This window comes from Corvus moneduloides, chromosome 16, assembly GCF_009650955.1.
Source record: "Corvus moneduloides isolate bCorMon1 chromosome 16, bCorMon1.pri, whole genome shotgun sequence".
In the NCBI taxonomy this organism is placed as follows: Eukaryota; Metazoa; Chordata; class Aves; order Passeriformes; family Corvidae; genus Corvus; species Corvus moneduloides.
In genome coordinates this window covers 370,521-393,391 of record NC_045491.1, presented here as the reverse complement: position 1 = coordinate 393,391, position 22,871 = coordinate 370,521, and the positions used below count along the sequence as shown (strand labels likewise).

At 40.4% G+C, this 22,871-nt stretch overlaps 1 protein-coding gene and 1 long non-coding RNA gene across 5 annotated transcripts in view; one reads left to right on the top strand and one right to left on the bottom strand.

Annotated features, from left to right (window-relative positions):
• Positions 1-22,871, top strand: part of MYH11 (myosin heavy chain 11) — a 55,615-nt gene that overhangs the window by 9,337 nt on the left and 23,407 nt on the right. For 3 of the 4 annotated variants that reach the window (XM_032125422.1, XM_032125424.1, XM_032125425.1), the window contains exons 3-9: positions 1,840-1,996; positions 8,699-8,726; positions 15,808-15,910; positions 17,572-17,592; positions 19,832-19,924; positions 20,874-20,937; positions 22,141-22,239. In XM_032125422.1, the coding sequence (XP_031981313.1) occupies positions 1,840-1,996; positions 8,699-8,726; positions 15,808-15,910; positions 17,572-17,592; positions 19,832-19,924; positions 20,874-20,937; positions 22,141-22,239 (565 nt within the window). The remainder of the gene's footprint in view (positions 1-1,839; positions 1,997-8,698; positions 8,727-15,807; positions 15,911-17,571; positions 17,593-19,831; positions 19,925-20,873; positions 20,938-22,140; positions 22,240-22,871) is intronic. The other variant, XM_032125423.1, reaches the window with a different exon arrangement.
• Positions 1,838-15,829, bottom strand: LOC116451751. Its single transcript, XR_004243323.1, has 5 exons — positions 15,778-15,829; positions 14,560-14,993; positions 8,826-8,873; positions 8,100-8,210; positions 1,838-5,437 (listed from the first exon to the last, which is right to left on the bottom strand). It is a non-coding gene; the product is annotated as an uncharacterized LOC116451751 (long non-coding RNA).

Here is a 22,871-nt window from a genome sequence, read left to right as displayed (position 1 = left end):
TAATTGCCTGCTTCTTGTGCCTCAAAATTAGTTTTTCAAAGGCATGTTACTGTGTGCCTGGGTATGCAAACAGCCCTACATGTGGCAAGTCAGGAAATGCCTGGAAATCTCAGGGAAGGGACACCTAAATAATTTCCTTGATTTCCTCTCCTATTATTTTACTTGGGTGAGAATGATTAGTTGAGTGTGCACAGTAAATCTATTTATACTATTAAAAAATGTCTTGCTGTCCTTTCCATAAGGGCCTTGGTGGTCATTCTAGGATAAAACTGTCACTTTTCAAGTGTGTTATCCTGGCAACACTAAAGTTCATTTTGACATGAGCAGCACAGTTTCTTTCTGAACTCCCATGCCAATGAAAATCCAGCCCAGCAACTCCCTACCTTCCACACCAAGGGGTTCAGCTTGGGGATGCTGAGAACTGGCGAGGATTTGAGCTCGATTTTCTTGGACTGTGGTGACACAGGCACAACCTGAGCTGTTGGTGGAGGTCCCCATCAGCACCCGGAGCACCCCAGATGTCCTGTGCCCAGCTGCAGCACCCAACCTGCTGCTGGCGCCCGAGGCTCCGGCCCTGTGTGCAGAATAAATGCCATATAAAGTGCTCAGGCTGTGCCGGGGCTGTGTTGGGCCATTGCCTATTATGGTCAGGAAAGGGAAATCCCTGTGCCCGGAGCCTCCCGGGTGCCAGGGCCCAGCCTCGCCGGGTCAGCTCCAGCCACAGGGGAAGCAGCCCCGGGGCTGAGGAGGGCAGCAGCTGCACCCCACAGAGCCTGCAACTTTCACACACACGGCAGGAAAATAAAATAAATAATCATAAAAATTAAACAAACAAACAAACCAACAAAACAACCAACCAAACAAACAGCATACTTTCATTATTTCTTTTTTTTCCATATGCCAGTTTAAATATCACAATACTCCTGCAATTATGATCTCATAATGTGGTAATTTTTTTTATTTTGGGGGTTTAAATCTTCTTTTAAAATTAAATACCCTTGCAAATTTCTTATTTTTAGCAACTGTTTGTGAAATACGTCTCTTCATCTATTATCATATCCTATTATTTGTGGTCCAGTTCAATAGCTGGAGTATTTAGAAATAAAGGAAAACAAACAAACAAACAAAAAACTAAGAAAACATGGATGAACATCTATCAGCTGGCAGCCAATATTCTTGTTTGTTTATGCATATACTTTTACATTAATACCTTCATTAAATTCTAAACAAACCACATTTTTCCTTAAGTTTCCTGCAGAAAGAGTCATGTAGTGAAGGCATGGTTAGTCTCTCAAGGCATCTATTTGGAACTTGAGAAATTTTTTTTAAGGACTCTTATCAATCATCATTGTTACATGTGTTCATAGAAGCTTTTTTTAAAAAAACCCTTCAAACATCAATCCAAGCTTCTTACCTAGGATTTCAATTTACAGAATTTGATGCCTATGTGAGCACATATTTATAACATATTCCGATAAGAAAATACACATATAAAGAAATATTAATTATTACAGTTGTTACCATACCCTTATGTGTGATAAGGGTTTGTACTGAAAATAACTGAAGTTAAGGAGCTCTAACATCAGATCACAGTGTTTCTACAGATTGCTAAATTCACCTACTTTCCAGCAGCTCACTTACTAGAAATTATTTGTGCACCTGGAAATTACCCATACACATACATTCAGAAAATCTCTGCTTCATTTGTTACCGTGGGCAGAGCACAAAGGAGCGCTGCTCGCTAAAACCCCATTAATTCAATGCAGCCGATGCCTGCGTTTCCCAGCCCACACATGGCATGGGATACTAAGGCCAGCTTTTATTTGAATTCCCTTGCAGACTTACTCGGGTCTCTTCTGCGTTGTGATCAACCCCTACAAGCAGCTGCCCATCTACTCAGAGAAGATCATTGACATGTACAAGGGCAAGAAGAGGCACGAGATGCCACCGCACATCTACGCCATCGCCGACACGGCCTACAGGAGCATGCTGCAAGGTAGGACAGCCCCGGCTGCAATCCCTGCCCTGGATGTGGCAGAAAACACCTGGGAACTCCGTATGTGCTCCTCCAGCACTCAGCCAGGAAAGAGCTCTCACAGAGGGCAGCACTGCCTTTCTAGAAGTTTCAGAGGAATTCTTTGGCAGGAACAGCAGTCCACAAACACTGTGACTCAAAAAGGAAAAACAGTCCTTTTACCCATCTGTGTTGAGGCATGTGGGAAGGTTTCAAAGTCAAGCAAATAGTTTTGGCAAATACGGGCATGGAAAATGCTCCCTCTCCACTAGTGGAGACTATTCCAAAGTTAGCTGTGAGCGCTGCTGGATCTGTCAGCATTGCTGCTCTCTCCCGCCAGCACAGCAGATTCAAACAGTGTTTGGGGGCTACTTTCCCTACAGCCTGATGTCTTGAACCCCGAGTTGAGATGTGCTCTGTTTTCCAACAAGGATGGCAATGAACAATGGGAAAGCAGTCAGGCCCCAAAGGGTGCAAACAAACCCCCCAAATTCACAGTGCTTTCCTCCTCCTGCAGTCACTACTGACAGACTGAGGGGATTTTGTTCTAAAGAAAACCATCATTCAGGGATGAAAAAGCTAAAATGATGAATGTAGGAGGCTGCAACACCTTCAGACTTCAGGGCATGACCAGGTACGATCTCACATTGACCTTGGGTGCTACAGGAAACCAGGAGCTCTACAAAATGCTTTGAAATTTATATACCCTCATAAGGACTCTGACCCTACAGAAATTCTGGCTGACAACTATGCTCAGCAAGATTCACAGGCTTGGCTCTAAAGTTTAGGGCTTCCCAGTTTTGAGCTTAAGGATTAGGATTTTTTCTTCCTATGGCTTATATGACATTTCTTTTCTGGAGCTATTTCAATTCCTTTATTTGAGTGCATCCCAGAAGGCAGAACTATAGTGCAGCAGAGGAGGACCAATAAAGCAACAAAAATATCCTGAAAACAGACCTTCCTACACACTATGTGATATAATCACAGTTATAAAAAACTTACTTGGCAGAAGGTCGTCCCATTAAGTCACAGTCCCATATCTGTACTCCAGCTTCCCTCCTGAACCCTGTGCTCTGCATCCAGCACTGTCCAGGGCTCCGGACAGGCCCTGAAGGCATTCCTCCCTCAGATCCTTTATTTAAGCAGCAAGCCTTGAGGGGAGCTCTGGAAGAAGCTCTTGGCTCCTGCAGAACATTAGCAGTTGTGCAGGGTACTGTACTTGTCCCTAGAAACGAGGTGGGGTGAAAAGAAACAAAAAAAGACCTGTGTCTTTAGGAAAGGAAAAAACCCATATGAATGCAGCCTATGCTGAAATAGAACTGTTTTGTCCTGACAATACAAGAGCTTTCTGCCTAACGGGAAACTAGTCTCAGCACAGATGAGCCTGATCTAAGCAGCACAGGGATATCTTTCACTCCTCCTCTCTCTGATTGTCTCCTGTCCCTCCCAGCACATTCTCCTGAGCAGTGGGAAGCCACTGGAGCTGGTTTGCCTTGCTGTGGCCATTAACTGCACTTAGAACAGCCTGGGTTCAGCTGTGCCTCCCAGGCTGGGTGCTGGAGGCAGGAGGCAGCAAGAGTGCAGGCTCCTATCAATTCACTTCTTTTGGTGCTCAGAATAATTTCCTGGCCCTGCCAGCTCTTGGGGAAGCTTTATTCCTCATTATTCATGTGCCACCATTGCAATTATTCCTGGCAGCAGAGAGGAAGAGGAGAGCAAATAGGAAGGAACAAGAAAGGAGTAGGTGATCAGCTGAACCTTTAAGAGGATGCTCTTTCACTGCCTCCCAGCCCGACCATGCACAGCTGGCACGGCAGCCAGGGAGTGGAATGGCCAGAGCTCCCAGCACAAGCCCAGGACACCCACGTTTTACTTGCATGTGTCATTTTGGAGTCTCTCCATCTCTGAAGAGGGCCCCAGCTGTTTTTAAAGCTGTGCTTTTGTTTGTAAAAACTGACTCGTGTTTTGTGCATAAAACAAAACCAACCCTCAAAATAACTCTGGTTATTCAGCCAAGTTCTGTTCACGTTGGAGTGGTGAAAGTGGGCGTCAACACAGTTCTGTGTGAGCACGCAACATGTATAGGCAGAGAAAGCTTCAGAGGGGGTTGTGAGCATATTTCCAAATGGAATATAAACAAAAGTTCTTACTCATAAACATGGATCAGAGCACTAAATGTTTTTCCTGTGAAAAGTCAGTACTGGTCCTTATCTGGAAACTTGCATAGTTTCTGCTTGCCAAAGTAAAATATGTCTTAGATTCATGAGACTGAGGAGTTATATTCTGGTACTTCATGACCAGGGCCACTTGGCCCAGAGCAATCAGCTTGTTCAGATGTCTCAGGGATCCTTTATCTTTTGGTGAACCAAGTCTCTGTGTCTGCAGATCCCTGGTCCTGCTGCAGGTTCACCATCTGGGAATCACAGCCCTCCACATTCTCACCCTCCCCTGTGTTGGCACAAACATCCAGCAGAAAACAAGAGCTGTGCACACTGCATTTCTCCTCTGCTTCAGAGACTTACTTGGTTCATGTATTCATTAGGGGTGATGTTTAAGTCCCGTCAAAGCTGTTCTGATAAAAACACTTAGCCACAGCTATCAGCAATCAGATAATAAGATTTTCTTCCAAATATGCAGAAAATCTGACATCTCACAGGACATAGGAATTATCAAAGATGTTGGCTGGGCAAAGATAAAATTTCCACTTGTTTCAAGTGCTTCTGAGCACCTAAAGCCCTTTTACAAATCACAGTCATGCTGTCTCATGCTCAGCCAGGAGTGCTGGGTGTCTTGTTGAATCTGCTGGATACCATGTCACTAATGCAGTATGATCGTTGCCCAGGCACAGCTGTGGATGCTCATTTCCAGCCAGAACAAGAATAAACTTTAATTTTCTTTAATCTCAAAGACTGAGAATTCTACAAGAGCATTTGTGTGTGTGTGTGTGTGTGTGTGTGTCCCCAGGAGTTACTACACTGAACTGGGCCTTCCTGGCTGTGTTTACAGGCCAGCTGTAGCTGATTACTGCTACACTTAGAGACTGCAATCATAAAACATTTCCCCCTACTCCTGCACCCTCTGCTCTTTCCTGTGTTTGGGATGAAGTAGCTCCATACAAAGGGCTTGATCCCCATCCCAACTCCTGCACTGCCGGCAGGATTCTTCATGCAGCCATGATGCAAAACTGCTCCAGGTGAAAGCCATCCCTGGCTTTTTGCTGTTCTGAAGTGGGTGCTCCTCCTCCTGGTGCACAGTGTGGTCTGTGAATGCTGGTCACAGCAGCAAGGAGGAGGCAGAGCAGGCCAGAGAAGAGGAGCTGGAGGTGGGTAGCTGACTCCTTCCTGCAGCACTGCCGGCTTCCAGTGATGGTGAAGCTGAGACACTGCTCCAGTAAGGAGGAGTAATTCTGCTGACTTCTGTCATCTTCCTTGCAGAAACAAAAAATAAATGATAGACAATACAAATGTGAAAAGTCATGTTATGTAGAAGTAGTAACAAAGTTTTTGTGTAGTTGGTTAGGCCTTCATTAAGTTTCCTGGCAATAAATCATCCTGCAGAAAATATATTACAGCTTTCTGCAGATTCAAGGAGATTATTTTCTGTGGAGCCACTTTTATGCAAGCTTGAGTCAAAAATGGAAAAACAAACAACCTGGTAGTTACTTGGAGGTATGGGAGGGAAACACAGTTCCCAAGGTCTTAGAAAAGGAGGCTACTGTGAAAAGCCATCTGCTTACTGTGTCCTCAGCAGGACTGTACAGAAATGTCCCCTTTAGGCAGTGGAGTTATTAACAAATGTAAAGAAGCAGTAAGTGAGTGGGGGAACATGATTTCAGTCTGGTTTTTTTCCTTTTATGGTAAAGCTGCCAACTTGCTGCTTCATTGTGATAAACCATCTGATTTTGTTTGTGATTAAGCAGAGCTAACTGGTCTATCAAGAGCAGAGGGGCAAGAATTCTTACAGGCAATCTGGACGTGTTTGGTGAAAAAAGTAAGCAGATTCCAGAAAGAAAAAAAAAAAGCCAGCTCTGCTGCATGTTTAGGAAAGCAAGTGAGGTTTATAATGTAAGTGTAGGTCTCTATTAAAAATTGAGGAGAAAATTTTAAAAAAAATCTTTAAACATCTAATATAGACATACAGAAGGTGGGTGATACTCTTCCAGATGGTATCAAATTTTCTTAAAAGGCATTAGCCAAAAAGATATTAGAATCTAGAAGACATATTTTGTTGTTTTTTAAGCCTCAGGAATCACATTTAAGGAGTTTTATTTCTACAACTCTTTCTCTTCTGATAGATCTAACCACATAAAGTTGCAGAGTCACAAAATAGGGCACAGTCCTTTCTATATGGAATAAAACATTCCAGAACAGAAATAGGATTAATCAAATGGGAGAGTCTTTGAAAGTAAATGAGACCAGTATCGGCAGCTCAGGTCACAACAGGAAAGGATTAGACTTCCTGATCTGTTTCATCCTTAGAGTTGCAGTTAGTTAGAACTGAAGAAGGAGACAGAACAACATCTGGAATTCTCCCTCCATGAGTGTGCACAGCACAGTTTGTCAGTATGAGGTTTCTCCCATGATTAACCTATCCCTGGGGACATTTGGTGCAACTTCTGACCTTCCTAATCCTTCCTCTGCTCTTTGGTATCCCCAGGCTGCCCCTTCACAGGCACTCACAGAAGCCCCCGGGGTGGGGCAGTCTGTGAGACACCTTCAGGGGGGTTCCCCTACTGAGGAGCAAAAGAAGGGCAGCAATGGGCAGCAAAGAGTAGTGAGATAAGACTTGGCTTGGAGGAGACCAGCTTTTTCTAATGTTCCCTGAGCTCAGAAATTCCACTGGCAGCTCAGTATCAAGAGTGACTTTTATTTTCTTTATGGTATTTATGGGTTAGTGATGCAATATCAATATATGCCCATGGTTTCTATTTACACAACAATGTATTTTTAGCAAAAGTTCTTGTTCTTCCATGCTCTCACTTTTTTAACTTAAAAGAAAGCCTAGCTAATCTCCTGCAGTGAAAAACAAACATGGCTCACAGCTCCTCTCCTCCCAAATGTTTATGTGGGAGAGTCCTGCTGTGCTGATTGCTGACAAACACCTCCAATAGAAATGTAATGAGTCATTTTGTATCAATTTACGAAACAAAGAGGTTAAGAGGCACCATTTGTTGTGTGGTGATCAATAAAGCAGTTAATGTTATAGCTTTTGAGGAACTGGGGGTAAAACGGTTGTTTATTATCAATCCAAGTCATTGTAGAATCCTCTAATGTGTTTCCTAGACTGGCTGTGGGCCAGGCAGCAGTTACAACTTGAGAGCTTAATAAACAGGTTTAAATAGGTTTATCTCATGGTATTTATGACATACAGGGTCAGGAATAGGGGTGAACAACCGGACAGGTATTCCTGCAAGTCACCCCATACACTGAGCAAAAGGAGCTCGTGTCTTCACCTCTGAGCAAAGGCTGATGCTGGCTCTGCTTTGGATAAATAATGCCAAACCATACAGAAGCACTGGCTTCTGCCCAATTACCTGCCTGAAGTCTCAGAGTTGTAAACTAAGCACATTTTTCAAAAATGTATTTGACCTGCCCGGAAATTTATTTTCCTAAGTCAGAAGGATTTTTTACAGACTGTAAAGGCAAACTTCAGTGCTGGGGCTGTTTGCTCAAAGCCTTGCTCAAGTCTGCTTCCAAGTAGCTCCAGGGCTGGAAATACCACACCTCTCTGAGAAACTTGCCCGGATGTTTGACAAGTGAAGAAAACGGTTGTACTTTAGAACATATCACAGCAAACATGCTCATCATGCCTTTTGGTAGAAGAATCTGTGTAAAAGTTCTGAAGGTAGAGAGAAACTCCAACTCCAGGTGAATAAGCAGGGAAGATCACTCCAAGAACAGGTTATGGAGATGGGATGCAATCCTAAACCTTCCTGCAGCATTACAGAACACTGGACTCTGGTATGCTGAAAACTCTTACATGTCTCACATAGTAGAAATGGAAACTTTGGTCCTCTTTTATATAAATCTTCATCCAAAATGTGTTTGATGGTCTGTTTGTAGTAAAAAACATGAAGAATACTTACATACTTGTTGACATGATCTTGTAAAATCTACAAAGTATCTTGTTTTATTTTATTCTTTGGAAGATCTCCTGAAGAAATTACTTGTGCTCTTGATAAAAGTTGTCTCTCAGTCTGAAATGAAATACAGACTATGTTATTCAGGTATTTGAACTGCTTTGCTTTCAAAAGTCAAAGCTTTGCATGACCAGCTTAGTTGTTGATGCTTTATCTGTCCAGACTTTGTTTCGAATGGGCTGCTAGCCGTAGTTCATAAGCATAGTAAAAACTTGAGTTTCAGGTTTGAAATTTTGTTATAATCTTCTTACAGAGAGTCTGATCTTTTTTCTGTCCTCATTACAGTTCATCTCTAATGGAATTTACAGAAAATATTTTTGACCTCTTAACCTTTTGTTCATTTTTTGTACAAATATTTCTATTAGAGATGGTTATTTAAATGCAAGGGCAAATTAAATAAGATGTGAACCCAGTACGTTCGACTAATCATGGTTGGCCAGGTTTTAGAAGATCTAGGCTGTTCAATGTAAATCCTCATAAATATAAGTGCTTCTGTCAGAAAAGCCATTTTCCCTAATTAATGGATTCTTTTTCTTTATTCACAGATCGAGAAGACCAGTCTATCCTGTGCACGTAAGCAAAATAATCTATTTCAGTATATCTCAATGTCACAATGTCTTTGTTTATCCAAAATCAATTCAAATTCTGATGGAATGGACACATTCCCCTCACCTTCAGTAAGCTTGAACTCCAATACCAAACCTACTTCAGTAGATAGACCTGTTCATAAGATAAAGAGCATCAGTGTCATAGGAAGTCTTTAACGGATAAAATTATTTCTTTAAACTGATTTTCTGAACTTAGAGATTTAACAGTTTACAGTGAGCAACTGGGGAGTGTGATTATTACTCCACAAAATCCCACTGGTTTGTCATTCCTGCCTGTTTTGAAAAATCACTCAAAATGTTGAACTGGACAGGGATCTGCTGCTTGACCCTCAATTATGACTGTCTTTCCATTCTTCTCTTGCTTGTTAGTTGGTTTTATTTTCTTGAATGCCATCAAGAATGCTTTTGAGATAATTTTGTGCTTGTTAAATTAGACATTTTTCAGTTTTCCTGATAAAAGATAGGACTTGATTCTATGTAAATGCTAATACTGTTTGCAGAGCTGGCATGTGTATTATTTATAGCAGGGTCATGCAATGATGCTGTAATCTTTCAGGTTTAGGCTATCTGAGAAAATGTGGCTACTGACTGAATATACATTTACACTAAAGTTTTTTAAAAGCACTGCTACTGATCACCAGCCATAACATTATCTTTGAGTGCCACTACTGACTGGAAAAAAATTATCACCTAATAAAAATTATACCCTGTGTCTGGTACCATAAGGGCTATCATAATTTTAACCTCCGTTACAACAAGACTTCAGTATTTGTAAGTATACCAATCAAAAATCTGACCCTAAATACATTAACGCCTAAAAGAAATCTAAAATTCCTGCAATGATGAAGTAAAAATTGATCATCACATTCTTCCCAGGATGAAATATGTCATGGTTATGAAGACTAATTTACAATATGCATTTCCTCCTTCTATTTCTGTACTTATGTTTATTTTTCCACTAGTAAATCTTCTTTTAACTTTGGAACATTGGTATTTTCAAGAAAGGGACTTTCTTTTGCAAGTCTATGCCTTTTTGTTCATGAAAATCCATTAAAGGATCCACTTCTTGCAGCTTCATTTATTGAAATTACCTGGCCATCTTGCTGGAAACCTAAATTGTTTCACACCAGTAATATATAAAATAGAGAAAATTAAATGCCTTTTCCATCCAGTAATATATAAAACAGAGAGAATGAAATGCCTTTCCCATTTTGAAAACAGCCACAGCAAGTGACTCTCCAAGATGTTTAGAGTAATTGCTGTATGTTGGACGTACATCACAACCCATAGCTTAAAACAGTCCTCACACGTCTTTTAAAGCAAGAAGATTGGCCAAGCTAAAACCAATGTACACAACTTTACTGCTTTAACATTCTTCTTGGCCTTATTTGGCCGTGCAGAAAGAAGAAAGTTCACTTGGCTTTCAGCTTGGCAGCTATCAAGTTGAAGCAATTTGTAGTACTTTATAGAATTGTTAAAAATGCTAAGAAATTACCTTTTTGCCTAAAATATGTAATAACTGAAGACTTCATGGCATTGATCAACCAGGATTTTTTCTTGAAAAAGCTACAGGCTTTAACTTTCCAAGGCCTGGTACCTAAATTGTAAAAGAATAGCTGTAAGGATTCATATGGATCCCCTGAAATGCTCCTGGCACACAGGCAGGGGGGCAGATCTGAGAACTGAGCCTGATGCTGTGTTTCTGACTATAAATGTACCCATTCTCAGGACTTCACCCTCAGCTCATTAAAGCTGCCCTCATGTGGTTAAGTACTGTTTGTATCCTTTTTCAATCCCTCCCCTTTGTGTGATTAGCCATGGTATGTTTAAAATCTCCATCTGTCTTCAATGCTCATGGGTTCCAGTTCTTCCTCAGAATTCCCCGTCTTTCCTGATTTCATTATTTCCTCTACATTTTATTAATAACTACACTCATACTGCCTTTGGCCTCTGCACACACATCCTTTCGCTGTTAGCTCTTTCCCATGGGTACCATCACTGAGCATGCTCTCGTGTCATTCCCTGCCTGTTGCTCTCTGGCATTTTACAGTCAGCCTCAAAATCCCCCATCTTACCATGCACATTTACAGCACAAAAAACTTTATACCATAGCTGTGCCTACTAATATATCTGTGACTGCATTATTGTAACATAACATCTAGCATAACATATATAATAAATATACAATACAAAATATTGCACTAAAGGTATGAAATATGGAATCTTACTCTTTTATGTGTCTGAAAATTAGGGCAGGTAAGACTTTTCCACCCTTGTGTCTTGGTCTCTGTGCTGTTCTGAGCAGCCTTCACTGCTCTGCCTGCCCATTGGGATTTCCTGAAACTCCTGCCTGTGCTTTGGCCTCCCACACAGTGCTCTCTCCTGTTTGACATCTGAGTTGGCCACAAAATAGTCTGTACTCACTCTTAGTCCATATTGACCAGCACATAGATGTTGCTGAAGGAAAAATCCCAAGAAATCTGTCCAGGTACTCAGAGATCTGAGCAAGTTCAGTACATCAGCAATAAAGTGTGAATTGAACTAGGCAATGGCCAGTGAACAGACTTGTGGCTTTTCAAGCTTCTTCCAGTGTTAGTAGAGGCACAAGCCCTCAAGGGAGACTTCTGGCCTCTTGTTGTTCGATTTCTAAAGACACAAGTGGATTCTCCTGGAGATTTCAAAAGGTTTTTCACTAAAAATTCCACAAGTGCTTATTTGCAGAACTAACCACATGAGAGTTTTAACAACTTCCTCATAAACCTGTCTGATCTCGGGGTTATCATATTTTAGCCACTTCCTGAAAAGAGCAGGTATTTTCTAGAAAGCAAATGTGGCTAAGAGGACTGTGCACAAGTTTCAGTTTAAAAAAAAATCTACCTTAAATGAATGAGAAAACAATCTGATCAAAGTTCTGAATGTTTGGGGTATTGTGAAGTCTGTGGAAACAAGTACATGTTAAATACCTGTACATATAATCAAGTACGTTTTCATTACCTTTTTGTTTTTTAAAACACAGGTTCAGTTTGAATAGCTTCTATAAAAAAGGGGGAAGTAGCAGGATCGTATTTCCACTTAATTTGATATGGCAACAAAACACTGAGTGGGGCGGTGACGATCCTGCCCTTTTCCCCTTCCTCCTCTCTCTCTCTGTGGGCAAACCCTCCAGAGCCTCACCCGGCTGTGGGACTCCAGCCCATTTCCTTCCCTGACACGTCAAGAAGCAAAATCATCCAGAACATCTCCAAACGGCAAAGCCCTGTTAGTCAAAAGACTCCTCGACGGGAGAGCAAAGCTCTTCTTCCCCAGCTCAGTAAATCTCAAAGGCTGGGGCTGGCAGGCGCTGCTGCCTCGCCCCTCTCCCACACAGACACCTCGTGGAGCCCCAGACCCGGGCGGAGCTGAACCCGCTCCGTCTCCTTTGGGAATTGTTTTGTAAGCAAACCCGTAGGATCACTGGGCTGGCTTCTGAGACGAGTCTCCAGTGGGGTACAGCTGGTCTAGGACAAAGCTTTTCATTATGTTTGCACATCTCATACTGCAGGACAAAGGCTGCCAAGCCCTGATGTGATTTAGAGCACCACATGGAGTGCCCTGTGCACAGGGGCTTCCCACAGTGCCAGCACAGCCGGATTAAGGGATGTGTGAACGGGCAATTCTTGTGGTTCACTGCTTACTGAAACAAACACTGAAAATAAATTCTGCTGTTGCTTTTCAGATGTTTCCAAAAGTGGAATTAAGCTAAGTCTCATATCATAATATTAGCATGGAAAGCTTTCAACTTTTCAACAACAGCAAAAAAAAAATACACTTTTAGAACTAATTTTCCCCAGTTATTCTCAAATGTACAAAAGTCCTAGTTACACCACAGGCTCAACTCCCAACAGTGGGGCCAATCTGCTAGTGTCACCTTGTTCTTACTTGGAAACCTATTCTAGCTGGGATAATTTTAATTTAAGGTGAAGTTAATGGAGTCATGGAGGATTTTGTAGCTCAAGAGGTACAAAAACTCTGTTATAGCTGAGCACTATATATGTGACCTTATGTGCTTTAAATCCTCTACTGAGTTCCTAAAACAATGCCTGGCAAGCAACGAGGGAAGGATAAGTTTAAGTTTTACCCCATGATGTGAGAGTGGTATCTTTAACAGAGCGAGACTGTTAGCCTAGTGGAGCCCTTTGCTCTGGGAAAGCCAAAGAGTTTCTTAGGAGGAAAACTTGCATAGGAAGTAGCTAAAGTACTGCTGTTGGGCCACTCAGAATTGTGCAGTGGAACTTGCTTTTGATCTGGTTTTTTGCATTGGCCATCTGAGCTGGGTGCAAAGAACAGCACTGGCAGTAAATGTGCTCCCTTGTGTATGGCAGGAAAAAGAATTATTTGAGAGGCTTCAATTAAACAAATGGTCAGTCTGCTTCCTAAAGATGAAGGTTAGGAGCGTGGTAACAGCATTTATATGGTGAACATCTACTTGGAACATAATTAAGTCTGCAGAAAATGGACACTCAGAAGAAAGGAGCAGATACCTCCTGGGAGGAATCCCATCATGTATGGTCCATGCCAAAACCACCAGAAGATATTTGCAGTAAAAAGACCCATCTTTAAAAATTCAGTCACTGAGCTCAAGAGAGCAAGTAGATTTTAAAGCAGGTGGGATTTCTCATACTACAATGGAAGTTGTTTCTGCCACCTCAGAAATTATAGTACTTCAAGGCAGATGCAGAGAAAAAACCCATTCTGCATGACCGATTCTGTTGCAACTCAATAGTTCTAGGAACAATTTCATCCACCTGTGAAGTGACCTAAGAGATTCACATGGTCTTCTCCTCCTGGGTCTCTCTTGGTAAACGTCTTGATATTTAGAGGCATTGACCCTGACCTAGGGGTCAATGCCTCCTCACTAGTTGGTTTACAGACACATGGCATTTCATCACTGAGATGAAATCAGATGTTGTCATATGGCTGTGATACATCTTTCAGCGTATGAGGGCTACTAATGTTGTTTAATGGATACTTGTTTATCAGACCTGTCTATTGTCATGGACATTTATGACTGATCTGATATGTTGAAAATCAGATGTATTCATCTGCTGTAGACATTATTCTTCATTACTTATTGACCTTGGAGACTTTTTTCTAATTAACCCAAGGTGGTTGAGGTTCTGTGTGTTTTGTATATCATGTTGAGGAACTTTTTATTGTCTGTTTCAAAAGGAAGTTAAAGCCCCAAAGTCTATCTGCAGAAAACAGGAAAGCCCTCAGCCTCTGCAGAAGCAAAGAGTTAAGGATGAAAGAACAGAACTAAATGTTAAGTAACTTAAGCATTACAGTATGATGGGATAATTACAAGTAAAATGATGCCATATATGGTAATACTCACAGGGATTCAGGGAAAAGCCAAATGATGGGCACTGTTGCCCTGGGAGAAAGGAAATGCAATGATGATGTGATGAACTACAAATAACCCTTAATAAAATGGAATAGTTCAAAGCCCAGGGTTTGTTTGAAGAAAGTTGTTTTGGTTGTTTTTTTTCCAAAGAAACAAAGCTAAAAGGTAGATTTACTTGAAAAGTTTGTATGCATATGACTTCAAATTGGTGTGCTTGGTTTGGAATTGTTCCCAGGACACTTAATTTTTATCAATAAAACATAGAAATGTTTTAGTACTGAAGCACAGGCAGAGATGAATCCAATCTCTAAACTGTGCAAATTAACCCAGGTCTTGTGAAAAGGAATCAATTAATCTCAATTATTTGTGGTTCAAACTCTAAAAGCCAGAAGAAACAGTTCTTATCATGTCGTACCTCAGGCAGGAATTGTTTCTGGTTTCCTAAGGTTTACATCAATGTCATTCTGTATTGAAAGTTCTGTCCAGCACTTCTCCATATTTTCATGTCCATTTATCACTGGTTCTTTTATAGGGAAAATTAACTCTTGCATTTCCTAATCAGGAAAAGAAGCATAACTGCAGTGGATCCAGCTAAAAAGTTTCAGACTCAAAAGAGCTGATAAATATCTCTGGGATTTTTGAATGTATTGTTCTTTTATTTTTTTAAATCAATTTTAGTTTAGATCCAAAGAAGAAGAGGTCCAACTTAGATTGTTGTTCTCCTCACAGCACTAGCTCAGTTGAAAGAAATCGTTTGTTACATCCACGCCCACTTTACCACCCTTTTTGACTGCTGAGCAAGACAGTATAAAACATTTTTGTCCATATAATCATCAGAGCCAGAGGTATCTGAAAGACATAAGATGATGTAATGTAACAATTAGAGAGGAAAATTGGCTGGAAATTTCTATTGAGAAAAGACTGTCTATCTGTACTTTGAAAACCACTCTTTTACTTTAAGAGAGGGCTTAAGAGTTGTAAATAAACTTAACCTGGAAGTCTTCCAAGAGATAAGAAGTTACTGCCTTCCTTCCCAAGGGACACTGAGGGCATGGAGCAGAGCTGGGATGCCAGTTCTGCTGGTCAGACATCTCCCCATGATGTCCTTTATTACCCAGTGAGCAGGGACACCTCAGGTGGCTCCATTCCGGGTCCCACTGAATTCAGGGAGCATCTGAATAACAAAGTTCAGATGAGGCAGGATCAAGCTGCCTCATCTGTAGTTAGTCTACTTTAATGCCAGAGTTTCAGAAGAGAAAACCATTGTATTACTGCTGATGTTTTCTTTTACTGCTGTACCACATCGTAGTTAATGTTGTATTTTTTGATCTTAAATATAAGCAGATTCCCTGCCAGCTCCACTTCTCAGAAGTGTTCAGATGCTGCCAAAGCAAGATGAACTGCTGTTCAAAAATGCATCATGTTTTAGAATTCCCTTAAATAGCCAATTGTCCACTCAAAATACTACCAGGACAGAGATATAGCTCTGATAATGCATTCTTTGCAGGCTGAAGTCAGGTGGATTTGGGAGATGGTGTTCTGGGGTAAATAAGAACTGAGCTGGGCAGTCTCCAGTCCTGTTTTTATATACTACACACATCTACACGGCAGAAGGAGTCCACTGGTTACCTACCTTCTTTTGTGTTATTTTCTTTCCCCTCAGAGGTGAATCTGGTGCTGGCAAGACAGAAAATACCAAAAAGGTCATTCAGTACCTGGCTGTTGTTGCTTCTTCACATAAGGGCAAAAAGGACACCAGCGTCACTGTAAGTGAGCTCTTCCATATCCAACTCTCCCTCAGGCCTCTGAGGGCTGTGCTGAGGTGACTGTGCAAGTCAGGGACTGTGGCTTGTCAAACAGTCGACATATTAAGTGTACACAACTACGTCACAGCTCTATGTTTATGGAAAGAAAATTTTGTTTGACACCATCTTAGGCATCAAATCCGAATGTACTTAGGGAGAACAGAAATATACATAGCTTTCCATATGCATAGCACCTATTTATATGCCAGCATGAAGGCATTGAAGTCTGCAAGGGCTCGAGTCCTTGTTTTACCCTTGACCTCTAGCAAGTAAGAAGTGTGGGAAAGCTGGTAACTAACACATTGTCCAACACCATCATAAAAATGTATACCAGCATTTAAACTTCCAAAGTTTTGATTGGATTCATTACTAAGTTTTCTTACTAACTAGCAAAGAGTCCCAGTATAAAACTTGTCTTTTCTTTTTACTGCTCTGTCAGAGGTAACAATTTTGAAAGGCACAATTTTTTATAAGTACTTTGTGACTTCAAACTTTGTAATAGTTTTGCCTGAGAGACTAAAGTTCATTTTCTTACTTTGAACCATATACCTGCCCAGTTCCTGGAGATCATTACCATGGCTGAGGCCCTCAGCTGTCTTTGCTCTTCTCAGTGATACAACTCCAGGTCCTATGTCATTTCCAGCCTTTCCAATGTTACTCAAAACTTTTGCAAAAAAAATGAAGCAATTCACTTTTATGGCAAAATACAGGCTTAATTCAGGAAGACATTTCATCGTGTCTCAAATACAAGACTGGGTCCAAGATGAGTAATTAGTACGGAAAGGGGAAGTAAAGTAAAATCTCATGACCACCCCTGTGCTGGGTCTTGCAGCTGCCCCTGCCCATGCGTCAGCAGAGCACAGGATATGCAGCCCTCCCTCTTCCACCACAAATAGCTGGGCTTTTATGTACAGGAGATTCTAATTTGGGGCAGGGGAAGGAGTAGATGTCCTTTTGAGTAGTATTTTCTAGAAATCTGTGATTAAATTTAGTGGAAACAGTCCAAGACTAATGTTTAATGTTTATGCAAAAAAAATTATTTCTGCCTATTGAGATCCTGCTCAGTGTCTGGGGGAAATGAACATGGGGTGCCAAAGCCATCCCTAAGTGCAGTTGCTGCTGACTCCTCTGGGGAATTACGTGAATCTCAGGATCAAATTTGCCCTGAGACAGACCTGAAGGCAAATATCCATCAGAGAGGAGCTGAGAGAAAGTCTAATTTGTTCTGTACCATGCTGACAAATAGTAATTCAGTGATTAGAACTACTGACACTGCAATTTCAGTCATTAAAATATAATGAATAACAAAATGCACCAGAGAAGAATAAGGGATTTATCATAAAAATATTTGCCCTTGTCTGGTCCTGAGAGACTAACCTGGGACTGGATCCAAATCCCATCCCTTTGTTTCAGGGCTTTTTTTCTCTTCAGTTAAAATGCTGTATGTATGTTAATGGTATTTGTGCCCTTGGTATGTCTGCAATAGATTGTTCATGTCTGTATTCCTGGTTTATTTGCATGGAAACTGTGTACTGGTTATTTTAATAGAGGAAAAACAATAAAAATGTCTGTCTAATAGAAATTATACTGACATTTATTTTATACCATGTTATTCAATACAGCAAGGTCCATCTTTTGCCTACGTGAGTAACTTAGACTGTTTGATGTGTGTTTAAGGCACTGAGTGTAGATCTGCATGCTATTGTTGCACCCCAAAAATTTAAGAGAGATTTTGTTGAAATATGTTGTATGATATGATAAAAAGCAACAATAGCACCAAATGCTCTCACAAATCAAGCCTAACTGTGTCAGGCTCCATGGTAAAGAATGAGGTCTGACACAGGCTGGGTCATCTTTCAAATATCACCCTCTTCTATATCTCTGTGTGTGTTCAAATTGCCATAGTTTGAATTAAATTTCCCACGATCCTGGAAGAGCCGCTCAGCCTGAAATGAAACAATGTGGTTTTTGAATGAAATACCCAAATGCTTTCTGTGCTTCAGGTTGAACTTTTTAGGACTGTTGTGAAATAATTCCTAAACCTCACAGTGTTTGATTTGTTTGGCTGCATGCTTTCCATTTGTTATTGCTTGGAATTTTGCATTTCCGTGTAACTGTTGAGAACTGTGCACCACCACAAGGGTCAGCATGTTCTTAACTTGCTGCTGTGACATGTAACAGAGCAATTCCCACTGCAGCACCTGTCTGCAGGTGTGTTACAGGCCCTCCTCTCTGTGTGGCATACCACATAGCGATGCTTTGGGAATCCAGGCAGGTTAGCTGGCATATTCTTGGTGTTTCTGTGCCAGGCAAATGGGATTTATTTTCTTTCATGCAGTCTTTTTTGCCCCATTCTGACTGCTGCCTCTCAGACTTCAGCTATGACAGTGTTGCCTCTTAGTTAATTTAGTACTTCTTTTGACAATCTCTCTAAAAAAAAAAAAAAAAAAATTAATTCATGGTTGGCATAGGCACCTCTGTGGAGTTTGGTGGACTTACAGCTGCACACAGTGCTGGCCATGTGGAGCCATAGTTTTATACCCAGGTTTATGGCATAGTTCGGTTCTCAGTAGAAGCAGGTGGTGTCTGTCTCATTTTAACAGACAAGGTACTATTTCAGATGTCACCATCTGATTGCAGCAACACCCTTTGCTTATACTGGAGTTTTTAATCTACACAGAGTAACTGGACAGATCTGCTCAGTACAGAGAATCTTCAGGGACTTTTAGGAATTCATTACTTATTCTAGGATTCCTGTATGAACTTGTTTGGAAACTTTCCTTCCTTCCTCCTCCAACTCTTGGGTAGTAAGCTTTTTAATGGTACTGCTGAGGTAGCGCTCATCATTGCCATAGGAGTTACAGGACATTCAGGAGTGACATTTAGAAAAAGGTTACCAGATTTGCACATTAATTGGGAGCGCTTTCATTTTCCAAATTATTTCCTAGATTCAAACAAAATATTGCCTTAATTTCCAATTAAAATGATTTAAATTATATCATATTATCTATCAAGGACATTTTCCTTTTCAAGGTGAGTTATTTGAAATAATGCATGTTACCATGGAGTAGTATTCAAAGAATAGTGTGGCAAAGTAAATGTGAATGTAAATGATCTCATAGGACAAAGTTGAATGAAGAGTTCTGAAAAGCTGTATACATATTCAAAGTATTTTTTCAACTTCATTGATTTGCTTAGAAATAGGATTAGGTAAATATATAGAATTAAATGCATGCCTGTTTCATTGCATGATTTGTTTCCTTAGCAATTACCAATCACAATTAACAATATAATACGAAGTTTGTGTGTTTGCATGAGAATTCATTATCCTAGTTTGAAATAAATCAATGCAATTCCATATTTAACCTAAGTAGCCCTGCATGGATCATTATTAATAGACTTGATGAAATCTGCTTTGTAGCTTTGTGCTGCATTACATTAAAATTATTCTCGGCAAGTTATTCTAATTACGTTGTCATTTGCTAGCAAAGGGTCTCAATAAACTAACTTGGAAAAGACATGCTAGAGGTTCCTTTAAGAATATCCCTTTTAAAAATTATACTAAACTGGAAGAAAAAATTGACATTGAATGACCCTCTTTTTTAAGGAAGGCCAGTCATGATATTAAACAGATTAATAGAATTTGATCTGTCACAGGCAACAGGGCTGGAAAAGGGTCATGTATACAGGGCAGCAGTCAATTGCACAAATAGTTAAACACAAAGATTAATCAAGAATGAAAACAAATCCACATGAAATGCAGTATTCAGCAAAAAAAATAGAGACTTAACTTAGATTTCACCTTTCTCTCCTGTGTACAAGTGTTGGTTTCAGGTAAGTAATTACGAAGTTCAGTGTTAACTGCTTCTGAATGAATTTTAGGGTGAGCTGGAAAAACAGCTTCTACAGGCAAACCCTATTCTTGAAGCTTTTGGAAATGCCAAAACTGTGAAGAATGACAACTCCTCCAGATTCGTAAGTAGGAGAAATCCAGGTCGGTCTGGGGTGGAGGGGGAGGTAAAACACCTTTTAAAAGCCAGTGTACAGACAGTGGTCCCCATCAGTGCTTCTCTCTAAAGAGAGCCTTAAAACTGATCCCTTAAAAACAGTTTCGAATTCTCCTCTTAAATAGGAATTTGGCTTGACAGAAGATTAAAGATCAGGCTCAAACTTGACAGTAACATTGTCTCTCACAATTTAGCAGTCTATGTGTGACCTTTTAGAGTCACCTTCTGCTCCAGCAGATACCCACCTCCAGAATATTCGCAAACCAAATCTGTACTTCCATTTTCTTTGCACCATTGTTGAGTATATATATATCTCATAAGGTGTGTCTGTTATGTCCTGGTTAAGATAATAAATAGAAAATGGAGAAAAAACGGAGAGAAAATGGAGAAGAAAGAAAAAACCAGTCACACAGATCTGAGTTAGAATGTTGTGAGCCGAGAGCTGTCATTATCTGATGACACTTCTTCCTGCAAGTGCTGGCAGATGCCCGTTTTCCCTGCAGACCCTCCTCTCCCACCTCTGCTCTCTCCTTGCAAATTTTAGGGATCCATGTGGGCCAACCTTAGCAGAGTGAGTTACACAAATCCAAGGCTGTTCCCTCACTGACTTTGTGGAAATCAAAGTAGAACAAAGATGTTGTCCTACCCCTGATTCCAAAGCCTAGTCCAGCAGGGAGAACTCCTTTCCCTCTAAGTGCCTGAACAAAGTGGGGGGAAATCTGTACAGAGGGAATATCAGAGAAGTTCACTTCTTTTCAGGCTGTTCCACAGGTTGTCCCAGCAGGAGGGAGTCAAGCATGTTATTCTTGGGAGGATGATGCACACATCTTATGAAACAGGCTAAATACTGGCTAAAGTCAGAAAACCTGGCATAAGCTGAAAGAATAGCCCAATTTAGATCTTCTTTTCATTCACAGGGCAAATTCATCCGCATCAACTTCGATGTGACAGGCTACATTGTCGGAGCAAACATAGAGACTTGTATCCTTTTCAGTGAGCTGCACTAGGCTGAGAGGAAGTAAGATAAACAAGCTCATTGCATGTCTAAGAAAGGCAAATACTGATGAGGCTGCTATAAACAAAGAGGGAGGGAAGGGGCTCTGCTTGTGCTGATACCAGCTTCTCAGTTTGTCTTGCTCTCAGGTTTATGTTTTCAGGGCTGTTTTCTCAGCTATGGGAAAGGGAGCTATTCCCCAAATACAGCTTCAGAAACTGGACAAACTGTAACTTAGGCAATGGCAAGGGACATTTTCATGACCAGAGAACTCGTCTTGCCTGGATGCTAAATACTGACTGCTGTGTCAAATTACACACCCGGAGCAGGGAGCTGTATATCAATAACCGTGATGTACTTTTTCAGGGAAAATGTACAGAGAAATTCAGCTCAGTCTGACCTTGTCTGTCAAGTATGTTGCCTGTTCCCTTGGCTGTTTATGAGGTAGTATGTTTTAATGAACATATTAATATGCAGGTAGTTTCCTCCGTGTTGCACTGCTCATTTTTGCACACAGAAGGAGCTTCTTGCTCCAATAAATGAGAAAGAATGATGCAGCTATAAAGAAGGACCTTATCCCTTGAATATAGCATCAAGCAACAGTTTATAATTCTGCTCTTATTTTGACAGCTGATCTTTAGAAAAAGTCATGTTTTAACATTTTTGGTCTTAACTGAAGTTTTATCTACAGCACTTTAGCTTTTAAAGAGTGAATCACTGACTGGTATTGAAATACACTATTGCAAACTTCATTTTTATTAGCTTATAGTCACAAAAATGGTTCATAAATAAAACTTGATTTTATTGCTTTTATACCTACAATACTCACCTCAAGAACTCTTTTTCTAGCAGCCCCACCTTATGATTAAAGAATTATATTGGTACTTCATTTTCAAAGTGCTGTGAGTTCTATTGTGATATAGATAATATTAGTTTTATACCTCTGATTTTAGAAGCATTTAGGTCTATTGTGCTCACTGCCATGATTACCAGTATTTACCCTGCAATAAGAGGTACGAAATTGATCTGCTTTTTGTGGTAAGCATTATACCATTACCAGAGCTTCTGCCACAGAATTAGACATATATTAGTGTTCTACAAGCTCGTGGCAAATACTTTGACAATGCTATTGCTGGTTCTGAGGCTGATAGCACAATTAAGGAAATTTTTTTAACACACTTGACAAACAGATTTGCTTGAAAAATCCCGTGCAATTCGTCAGGCTAAAGATGAAAGAACATTTCACATCTTTTACTATTTGATTGCTGGAGCTTCTGAACAAATGAGAAGTAAGTTCCTTACTAATGGTTCTCTCATCTCATTGAATAGTCTGAGCAATGGCTTGCCTAAGTATTTATCTTAATTTATGTAATTATATGTCATTCAATCCTTTCTATAAATAAACAGGCATAGAAATAGCTATGAATTTTAGCTATAGAAAGTAATTTTCTCAAGTGAATTATACGAAAGCATCAATTCATGTCCACCTGTTTGAGGCAGTTTACAGGATATTTAAATTTACAGGAGATGTAGACTTATTCAGATCCCATCTTGAATAATTTCAAGAAGAAAATTGGGAAGAGTTATTAATTGCTTTACACAAAAGAAACTGGGGGTTCCAACAAGCATATCGGCTTGTTGTTTTAAAATAAATTAAGAGAATGTATTTGCCACAGAACATATTACACTCTGAAGGCCACAGTTTCAGATGTATTGGAACATCACGGTTCAAATATGACATATTTCCCTCAATCACTGCCAAAGAATGTATAAAGCAATGGATAACTGGCTTTTATGTTCCTTACCTAAGAATCTGTTGGTGGCCATAGAATAGGGTTGAATAGCCTGTTAAGTTTGGCCCAATTTGGTTGTTGCCTGGTTTCATTCTTATTATTACCTGAATCCCCACAGGCAGAGGCAT